The sequence below is a fragment of the Mesoplodon mirus genome (genome assembly GCF_964341445.2).
Source record: "Mesoplodon mirus genome assembly, chromosome: 10".
NCBI classification, from domain to species: domain Eukaryota; kingdom Metazoa; phylum Chordata; class Mammalia; order Artiodactyla; family Ziphiidae; genus Mesoplodon; species Mesoplodon mirus.
The window spans coordinates 47,444,228-47,455,526 of record NC_138986.1 but is presented as its reverse complement, the minus strand read 5'-3'; the positions used below and the strand labels follow the sequence as shown (position 1 = coordinate 47,455,526).

The 11,299-nt window shown below is 39.3% G+C and overlaps 1 protein-coding gene across 3 annotated transcripts in view; it reads right to left on the bottom strand.

Moving 5' to 3' along the window:
• Positions 1–4,492: 4,492 nt before the first annotated feature.
• The window catches only part of LAMA4 (laminin subunit alpha 4), a 182,329-nt gene continuing 175,522 nt past the window's right edge, over positions 4,493–11,299 (bottom strand). For all 3 annotated transcript variants that reach the window (XM_082633279.1, XM_082633278.1, XM_082633280.1), the window contains exons 36-39: positions 10,818–10,948; positions 9,664–9,757; positions 9,068–9,187; positions 4,493–4,960 (exon numbers count right to left, since the gene is read on the bottom strand). In XM_082633279.1, coding sequence (XP_082489405.1) covers positions 4,815–4,960; positions 9,068–9,187; positions 9,664–9,757; positions 10,818–10,948 — 491 coding nt within the window. In that variant the 3' untranslated portion in view covers positions 4,493–4,814. The remainder of the gene's footprint in view (positions 4,961–9,067; positions 9,188–9,663; positions 9,758–10,817; positions 10,949–11,299) is intronic.

The following is an 11,299-nucleotide window of genomic DNA, read 5'->3' as shown; positions in this document are numbered from 1 at the left end:
TGGGGCTTCTAAAATTTGCAAAGCTTGGTCCAGTTTGTGAGTAGATCTGTATCTGTGAGCTATGGTGCCAGCTCATCTGGTATTCTGGCCTCTGCAGAGCTCTACCCTTCATGCAGTGGTTAGGTCCTAGTCATGACTCCCTAGAGGTCATACATGGGAACAGAATTAAATTAAGAAAGTTCTAACAAGTCTCATTAAAAACTTCAGTCTGGGGAGAATCAGACTGAGAGGAAATTCTGCTTGAGTCAAGGTAGAACCTTACCTACCAGCCACTTTAGGACTTCAGTAGAAGCAGAAAAAACATTTTAGAGTTTATACTTTCCAGGAGTCCACCTTGAAGTCATACATCTGAACATTTCCTAAAGTTGAATGCACTCCTAATTAGATGGACTGAAACCTCGTTTAAAATATTCAACAAACTTTCAGAAGAACAAGCAGAACGCAGGCCACCCAGAAGGCTCCACACAGCTCTCGTGGAATTCTCTCTGATACACCTCCTCTGATAAAAACACAATGAAAAAGAAAATATGATTTACCTTTCAAACTCTAGCTGTGAGTGGAAGAGCAGATTTCAGATAAGTAGGAAAGAAGTCAAGGAGAATTTACCCACAGAATAGCAGAGTATGGTAGATTGGAGTATTGTTCTGAATTCATTACTCTCTCCCTTTGCGCGTGACTGTGCAGTACCTCCTGGAATAGGGGGGTAGGCAGAGTATATACGTCTTTGTCCTATTGGTCAGGCGGCTTGCTTTGGCCAGTGGAATGATATCAGGTATCAAAGGTTTTAGGTGTGCTTGCATGCTTTTGCCTCTTGGTCTTTGCTATTTTTCGTAAGAAAAACTACCTCAGGTGGCTGCTGTTTCCAAAATGATGAAGACATGTGGATCAGATCTGAATCTGCATCTCAGTTGAAATGTGGAGTACTGCTAATCCTAGCCAAACCCGGGAGAGGCAAGTGGGGACCAGCTGAACAGCAGGCTCTCCACAGTCTTAACAAGAAAAAGGTTTTTGGCTAAAGCTGTGAGATTTGGGGGTGCAATAGTATTGGAGCAATAGCTGTCTAACACACCAAGCAAATAGATTGGGCAAAATTTTATATGTTAAATGTGAGCAAGAGAAAAACATCATTGAAAATTATGCAGACTACTCCTGTAAAAGGAAGGAAGGATGGAAGGAAAATAGCATGTAAAAGATGAATGAAGTACATGACCTGTAAAACTTAACCTAAGGGGAATCATCTGTCACGTGATTTGGCAGATTAGCAGGCTTTCACCCCTAAAACTCATCTATGCTCTGCCCCCTAGCAGTATCCTCTGCGAATGGTGTCCTCTGGTGTTGTGAAGTTTATAAATTGAGTGGCCTTATCCATGGTAGCTAATCTTTTCCTCTACTTTTCAGGACTTGAAAGATTACCAAAGACTTGAGGGAATGCTTCTTGTCTCTCTGATCAGCTATGCCATTTTTTCCCCTAGTCTTCTCTCCATATCTTCAGGCAAATCAGAGATCCCTGGGGCTCAGGGGATCTCAAGTGGAGAAGTCAGTTTCACTTTTTCCTTTCTGAAGATTGCCAGGCACTTTGTAAGTGATTGCCTTGGGAGGTGAGATGAGGGGGTAACTTTTATGGAAACTTGGCTTTCCTGAAATTTACTCGAAGAATATTTATTGAGCATATACCTACATGCCAGGCATTGTTCTAGGCTCTTACAACACATCATTGGATGACAGACAAAAATTCGTGGAACTTACATTCTGGACAGTGCCTCTTCTGTTGCCTTTATACAGACTCTGTGTGTGTGTGTGTGTGTGATGTGTATGTAGTGTGTTGGGGACATTGTGGTTTTACTTTGCTGGTTATACTGAAATGACTTGAGCCAGTCCTGAAGAGAAGGGATTGGCTTCACACCTCAAAGTTTGGTGAACCTAAAATGTGTATTTACTGCTTTATGGTCCTAGTTATAGGCTGTAGTCACCAATTAAGGTAAGCAAAGACCCTACTTAACACCCTCTACTACCATGCTATGTACAAGGAAGTGGAAGCCCAGGGAACAGAAATAGCCCAGTGTCTTCTGAGATGCCCCCTTACAAACTGTGCGCTGAGAACTGAGGTGGTTCTTACTGGACAGAGGGTAGGTGGATATATATTATTCTATGTTTACAGAATGGGAAGTATGTGTCTATAAATGTGTATGGTAAACACTTAAAACCATTCTTCTAGGTAAGATCATTTTGGCTTCAGCTATTATTGCTATGGGCTTGATTCTGTGTTTCCCAATTCACAATTTCAAGAGAAAATTTTCAGTTGTTGGAACTCATCTTTTCATACCACCAGATAGTGAGATGTTGCTTCACTGGAATGCAATAGGATGGTGCCCTCACCCAATCAGCTGTGGCCATGAGAGGAGGAAGTGGGATACAGGCCCAAATAGGGCTGCTTCTTCAAACTGGGGCTATGGGAGGCCTCTTGATTTCCAAGGTGCTCTGAACTGGCAGGGGCCATGAATGACAACTAGTCAAAATTACTCTGAACATCCAATCTATATTTCTATGTATGAAGTTCCAATATACTAGGATTAACTAAAAGAAAGGAAATCATACTTCTTTCTCCCTAGACAGAAGTTGAGAGAAGATGGGGTCCCATCTAAGAACTGAATCAAGCTCTTATAAATGGTAAATTCAAGGTTTCAGAAGGTCATTGTGTGGTTAAGAGGGTCAGCAGATAAGGGTCAGTAGATTCTTACTTGCTGAGCAAAAGAATGTGAAATAATAACTGCAAAGAAGTGGCCCTGTAAATTGCAGAGAAGATAGAAGAATTTTTGTGGCTTTAGTCTGCATATACGTGAGTCTGCGTACACACTTGCTGTAGCCACTGGAGGTCCAGCCAGGGTCTGGGCCACTGCTGAGAATGAAGGGCATAGAATGGCCCTCTAGGATGTCTCAGGAAAATCTCTTGGAAAAGAAAATGGCAGGCTGTTTCAGAGCCACTGCCTCCATCTTGGGTCTGTTGTAGGGAGGACTGTGAAGGCTTAGTGTGTTTTAAGCATTGGTCCAATTTGTACTGGTTAAGACCCTAGACTATTGGATTCAGAGTCTTTAGCTCAGAGGCCACATAGGCTGAGAGAGGCCATAGCTCTCAGAAAGTTGTTTGGTCAGCCCAGTATTTTGCTCTTGTGATTGCTGTTGTTTTAATTTTAATTAGTTACTAACTGAAAAATCAGGCCATTTCAAGCCCCTCAAATTTCACATTTCCAGCTTCTTTTGGAAATTCTGGCCCTTTTGATTTTCTCAGTCAGACCCCACCAGCTTCACTCCTTTATGATACCTCTCTGGCTGTATAGGTGGTTGAGTCTGTGACTCCAGCTTTAGAGACCAGTTGAGAGTTGGCCTGAAGGCAGACAGTCCCCTGGGGGCAGGAAGCAAGGGGCCAGTCATACTGCCCCTGGAGGCGGGCAGCAGTCCTATTTCCAATTCTGGCTCCTCAGTCTAGCTGAATGACAGCAGGCGAGGTGTTTAACCGTTCTAAATCTCAGGCTTCTCATCTGCAAATGCTACCTCATAGGATTAGTGTGATGATCAAGTGAAATCTGCTTTAATTTAGCTTACTGTGGAGGCTGTCACTTAGTAAGTCCTCTATGAATAGCTATTAGCTATTTTTGTTGATCTTCATCATTATTATTAATGTACCTGAGACATGAGGGTAGTAGGGGAATGTAAATAATTACATATATATGTAAGAGATTATTTTATTCCCTTAGTAATTCCTCAAAATACTTTATACTCCCTCCCCATACCCCAAAAGTCACTCCTCTTACGTATCTTCAATCCTGTTGATATGAGGGTCTATTTTCTCATTTTGTCTTCATTGTTGATTATCTTTTCATGTATAATTCTTTTATTTCAGTCTCTATATTTTAATATTCTGCCAGTTAGTCAAGCCTATTTTTCCTTTTCTAGACTTTATTAATATATATTACCTAAAAATGATTATAAAATTTTAGAAATAAGACTAGTTGTTTTGCAGGTATGTGGGGGAAAAAACTTTTAATAAAAGGACTTTTATACTTTTAAGTGGAATTGTATGACTTTGTCTTATTCTCTTTGCTATAATGTCCTTCATGATTCCTACAGAACACACAGTAACAATATCCTACAAGAACCTCCCCTCATGCACAATTTTATTTTTCTTTTAAGGAAGAAAGGAAAAAAAGTAGGCATTTATTCGATTGAGGCTTTCTTTTTTTTCTCTCCTGGAAACACATTATATTACCATTTTCTGATAATTTGTTAGAAATTTACTTTATTAAACCTTGATAAAACTAAAATATTCTTGCTATACTGATAGACCAAACAAAAGTGCTAAAAGCAAATCTATAATCTAATTTTAGATTTTATGCTAATTAGTAAATCTTTTCAAATAAAGAAAGTATACCAAAGATGTTTTGGTATAGGCTGAATGTTATCTTACCTAAATGAAAGATGAATCTGAGAATCTAGCCACGCTTTAAAAATGTGTGCCAGTGTTTATTTAGAATCCCTTCTATTTTATTAGACACAGGAACAGTAATTTCGCCAGCAGGAAGTAATACAATACTGGTAAGTTTAACGCTCCTTTGATTGTTATCCATGGCAGACATTTTGGATCCAAGGTGTAAGAATCCAAATAAGAAATAATAAACATCCAGTCCCTGATGATTCATTTAAGTCCTGCTCAACTAGATGAAAGCTTCTACCAAGAAGAAGAACTGCCACTCCTCTTGGCTGGCTTTGTGTTTCTTTCAGTGCTCTAAAGAACTTTGTACTTGAGTAGCTCTGCTGTGTCAGGCTGCTGGACAGGAGTTGATGCTCACGGCACCGCTGACCAGGGCTGCTTTACTGAAACTCACTGGGCGCCCGTCAATCACAAAGTGACGGATGCAGCCTGTGAAGGGTCTGCCAGGGGCCAAGCGTGGTGTCAGTAGAGACTCTGGAAAAAGAAAGAAATGAACACAAAGACTGCAGTTGAGGCGTTCCAAGCCCAAATATTACTTTGTGGCAAAAATATACATCATAACCGCTCACATTATCAAGATGATTTACATGTCAAAGACGGAATATAGTAATAATTTACGCATTTTCTCAGAAACATTATCTGCTTTTGAAGTAATATGAACATGTAGTAATTTTTAAAGTTTTGCCATGTTTTCCATGACCAAATTTCAGAGTATAATTCAGCTGTGTATTTACCATTGAAATTTACCACTTACAAGGAAAGCCTCAGCAGTGAATTTTCGGGATCTACATATGCTTTTTAGAGTTAATTTCACCTGGGCCTCACTTATTTTGTGTGCTTTACTGAGACAGAGGAAAGAAAATTTAGCTTCCAAACTCTTCTTGGAATTGGTTAATGTTTCTGTTTAATTTGTATCATTACCCTTCATCCTTAATCCTCCACATTTTTGCCAAGCTCATAAAATATAATGAGAAAATAATGAATTCAAATAAACTAAATTTTAATTTTTCTGAGCTCAGGGCTTAAGAACTATAAATAGGATAACTAGCCTAGTCTTTGTGTGGATACAGGTGCCCTGGGGTATGCCAGGGGAATTTTCTCCCATTATCTTAATTAGAGATCTAGAAGAAGCCTTGATGCTTATTAATTGTACAGACACAATTAAGTGTGTTGAGATGATAGAAGCAATATAATTTAAAGCAATTTAGAGAGCTTAGAAATATCATGAAATTAAAATCCATTTAGTGAAAGCTTATTATTATGTACAAAACAGCTATGTGAGCAGTAGCAGATAAAAGATGGGAAACACTTAGAAATCAGTAACTCAGGAGGGAAGATAAAAAAGGACAGCAAATTAAATACCATCAAGCAGCTGTAATAAGTTTTCCAAGCAATGTAGATTAAGAATATGCAGAAGCTTTGTATTGAAAATAAATCATGGAAATAACATTTCATATTTAGAATGATAATTATCAAGTCTTAGATTTGGAAGGGGCCTAAGAGATCAATTCCCTTTGTCTCTAGATTAGTATGACTATATATATTCTTCAAGCCTGTTCAGTGTACTTCATCATCAGAATAAAGATGAACAGGAAAGAATGTAAGGAGTAGAAACATCTATTTCTTCTGTTCATTTTGGACACTAGTTTTAGAACATGGATTTTGATTCTGCCCAAGCTTACCACTCTTTGGTTCATGGGGGACAAATTCTAGAGGAAATAGTTCATGTAGAAATTATGGTCTGCATAATTCACTACACAATTTATTGCAGTAGTGACAATAAAGTGCCCCAGAACCTTAAGTAATTGATTGATAAAATCAACACATGATTTTAAGAGCAAACATTCCACAGGTTGAAAGCTTGACTATATACAGAATAATGCAGGATCTTCAGTACAGGAATGAATGGTCCTTAACTCAAAAAATTAACTTCTAATTTTGATTTTTAAATGATCATACAATGAAGTTGAATTTTCTGGTATAAAGTTCATTGAATTTCAATGCATTAACTTTTTATTGATAGAAACAATGTGTCACCAGGGTTCTGCCTGGTATAAGAGAACTGCTTGGGATTCTAAGAGATTTCAGTGCATATAGGGGTTTTGTTTATGCCTAATTTCCTTTAGTTATTCTTTTTCATGCCCCAGTTTCTGATGTCATTTTAGTGGAATTAATCTCGAACAGCTCAAAATTATGTGATTAATGATGTTCCGCTTAAATTATAATTGCTTCTGTTCTAGGCTTGCTGGCATGATTCGTAGATGGAATTAAAGGCTGCAGTGGTGCAGTGGGCTGGTGGGTATGCCCTGCTAGCTCCTGTGTGTTGGCTCATTAGCTAAAATTTGCTATTCATTGCATGTCTCAGGCAGGCAGAATTTGGCTTCAGGTATATCTTTCCCACCCAGTCTGTAGAGCTTAGCAAGTCTTATAGTGAGAGATGATGGCAGTGTGTAATGCTGGGATGAGACTCTGAAAATAAACACAAATCAGAGAGACAAATATTTGTTTGATATAGTAAGCACTCTGGGTGCAAAGTAAAGATCAAATACCATAACTTCCATGAGCCCACGCTTATTTTGTTCATCTCCTGGAGCCTAGCACAGTGCTTAATAGACACTCAATACATATTTGTTGTGTGTTGAAGTCGTGTTCTCTGGCAGCAAGGAGTGTACAATTTAGCTTCAACAATATTCTGCAATAAGTGCCACAAAGGTGGTATGCATAGCACACTCTAGTGGGAGGGGGGCACGTGTGTAAAAAGTCTGAGCTGGATCCTCAAGGTCAATAGGAGTAAAGTTGGGGGAAGAGTGGGAGAAGTTCCTTAAAAAGGTACTAGGGGAGGCAAGAAAGAAGAACATCTTCCAGAAACTGATGTCTTGTGCACTTGTGCAAAGGCCTGGAGCAAAGAGACCATCATTGAACATCCAGAGGACTGCAAGTCCCAGAAGGTAGGGGGAGGCCCCAGAGGCAGGGGCAAGGCGGGGGTGGGGGGGCAGATGATCAGGACCTTGCATGCCAGGCTGACTTTGATCCTGTAGGCCCTTGGGAACCTGTGAAATATTTTAAACTACGTTGTGATTTCCAGGAAGAAAGCAATGTGCTGAAATGGAGGAACTGATAGGACACATCTTCCACACTGTACCTGCATGAAGAAAGCAATGTGCTGAAATGGAGGAACTGATAGGACACATCTTCCACACTGTACCTGCATGAAGTGCACTGTGGTCTCTGCCAGTATTTCTTTAAGTATTTCTTTAATTATTTTTTTTGCGGTACGCGGGCCCCTCACTGCTGTGGCCTCTCCCGTTGCAGAGCACAGGCTCCGGACGTGCAGGCTCAGTGGCCATGGCTCACGGGCCCAGCCGCTCTGCAGCATGTGGGATCTTCCCGGACCGGGGCATGAACCCGTGTCCCCTGCATCGGCAGGCGGACTCTCGACTACTGCGCCACCAGGGAAGCCCGCTGCCAGTATTTCTTTCAGAACTGAAGCCTGGAGCAGGAGGGGTGGACTGAGGAATGGAGATGGGAGTGGACAGTGGGAGTAAAGGAGAAGCAGTATTGCTTTTTGAGGGTCTCAAATATTTCATCAGTGAGTTACTGTTATTGTCTATACTGATATTTGAAAAATTCATATTACAAAGCAGAAGAGTGCTTTGTTGGTACTATTTTTGAGTATGCAAGACTGGATGCTTAATCTTTCTCACTCTCTTAATTAAAGTATTATTTGCCTTTACATGGGTCAGTCTAAAATAGTCTAGTTAGGATGCAAGGTAAAGCCATGTTAAGTTTTTCCTTAAAATCCCCACCAAACTCCAGATGTAAAAGCTGGATTTTTCCCTCTTGCTACCTTTATCATTCAGTTTTTCCAAGTTAATGAAGTGTGTGAAACAAGCACTTTCAACATAAGGCCATGGTCCCTGCTTCAGAGGTTTAAAGTAATTGTGGAGGGTCCATAAGTGTCCTATCACCATCCTGGATTATACACCATTCTTGGCAGATGACAGCAGTGATGTCACTGATGATGTTTACAGAACTGCAGCTGGGAACCTCTCAGGGAATGTGACTACATAAGAACAACAGAACTCCTGGTCTGCAGCTGTTTTCACATTTCAAACTAGTCCTGGTCGGGAAGAACTGTGTATTCTCTCTTAGTGTGGAAGAGAAGCAACTATCCGCAAACTTTTAGTCCTCCAAGGTTCTTTCTCAGATCCTAGAGCAGCAATAGTGTATGAGTTTTCTTTGTGTCACAGATAAGATAGAGTGTGTTTCACTGTGTGTATGTGAGGAGGGTATGTAAAGTGAAGAGAAAAAAATTAAGCAGATACAGCAGAGGGAGAGAAGTTATCTACTGGTTAGAATGCTGTGGTGTAGTTCTTATGTGTTACTTTGTTTTGATCCTTGGATAAGGTTTCATAATTGTCAGTACACTTTTTCCTATGAAAGGATATTGTATATAAAATCCTTTGAGTTATTAGGTGAATTATGAAAATACATAGCTCAATTCTTAATAGTATAATAACAGTTATGAGAACTTAATGTCTTTTTGGATTTGGAAACTTGTCATTTTTAAATAACTCTTACCTGGAACACCTCCAACAAACACAGGCTCCCTTTGATCAACTGGCTTTGGATTCAGGGGTCCAACCACGTGGTTCACTTCAGAGTCTACATCCAACTGAACCACATTTGAATCTCTAATAACTGAAATACAGGGAAAAGAGTGGTCATAAATGACACTGAAGTGATTAATTTTCACATTAAAGGTAATAATTCATTACAGTAATGGCTTTTATTTATTCCAGAATAAACCATACACTTTCCTCTAATCACTGAAAACACCAACGTCTAACCAAAAAATAACTAACATTTTCCTTTGAAAGGGATAATAGTTAGGATCCTCTATTCTGCTACTTTTATGCTCCATAAGGTATGCATTATTTAAACAATTCCCGAAGACTATTCTGGCAGCATTAATTTTTTCAAATCACATGTGGATTCAATATACACATTTTAGTACAGTAACATTTGATTCTCTTTTCTTGGCCACTTTTAGACTGTCATCTATTACCTATTCTGTCATATAAGTTATAGTCTAAGTTCTGCCAAGCGATCATGCCACAGGTGGGTGTGTAGGCTCACTTTATTAAGGAAACCCAGGACACTCAAGCTTTTCTCACCTGTAATTCTGTGCCATCTGCCATCACAGAGACTCTGCTTGGGTGTCACTAAGGTGGAAAAGTCTCTGATACCATTATTGACTTTCACTATGACCTGCAAAAGACAAGGCACATTGTGGAATTTAGTTTCATTTCTCCTCATTGTGATAAAATGAGATTTCTTACATTTACCACAGGGGAGCAGAACTTTTAACATCCAGACATGATTAGCTTTGCAATTTGAGCACAAGGGGTCACTCTTTAGTAGGCTACAGAAACTTTAAACTGTTCCTGAGAGAACAAAATAATGGCACAGGAGAGAAGAGGGGCCAGAGGAACAGTAAGACAACACACTGAATTCCTTTCAGTTTAAAGACGAAATGTGTTGTACAAGGCAGGCTAAGGTACTGATGACGGGCATGGACTCTAAGGGCCAGACTGCCTGGGTTCCCACCCCAGCGCTCCCACTTACGTCACTCTGTGCCATGTTTTCTCATTTGCAAAATAAGGGTGATAACTATAATACTTACTTCATGGAGCTCTTGGGGGGATTAAATGAGTTAATCCATATAAAGCAACTGGAATAGTATCTGACACACAGTAAAGCACCATATAAGGATCTGTTTTATTATTATATGGTTTAATAGAATATACGGGAACTCAAATGAAAATCAGTTATATTAAGTTAGGGACATCATTGAAAATATGCTTCATATTTATTTGAGTACTCTCATGAATGTTCTTTAGTAATATTATTTAAGGATGAAAGTGGTGTTTAATTATAACAGAATTTTTTGTTTTTAGTAGTTGAAAATATGATATGCATATAGATTATAGAGAGATGTTTTAGTACTTGTTGGTTTTGATAGTTGAACATGTTTGCTGCTTCCATTTGTTGTAAAAAATTTCTCTTCCGATTCTTTTGTTAAAACCTTTTAATTATTGATTTTTGCCACAATTTCATGGCTCTTTGCTCTAATCAAATCAATTCCCAACATATGAATCTGAATCCAAATATTGCCTGCGTTTTAATTTTATGTTATACCTTCCCTGTTGTTTGTTCTTTCCCCCAGTTAGGAAAGATTGATGAAATAATTCTGTGAAATAAATCTGCTTCAGATCCAGAATCCAAGATCACAGGAGACAGACTGTTAAGACAATTTTTAACACACTACCTGCCCATTTTTCATGTGAACATTTAGGTACTCCCCATTGACACTGTGGCCGTGAACAAGGGTTCCAGAACTGCTTCTGGGACGGACTTCAAATGCAATCTCAAACTTCAATCCAATATTGAAAGACTCATCTATGGAGAGAAATACTATTAGTTCTCAAGAACAGCAACCTAAATTTTGTAACCATGGTTTGATTGCAGGTTTTTGTACTTGTTTTTGAAAGTTTGATGCACTTTTCAATAGGTAAGCAGAAAGTGTTGTTTTCCGTGTCAAACACACTGTGGAAAGCTCCGTGGGGGTCTGAGATAACTAGCACACCACTCCTGCTCTGGGGCCTGGGGAGGAAACAGCTTGCTGAAAACACAGCATGGCTATGTGAGCACAGGTGAGGAGAAATTGATTCCAACTAGCAGGACCATTTAATATTTCAAAAGTGAGAAGGAGGAAAGAGCAAACTGGGAAGAGTGAGTCGTCTGAACCCA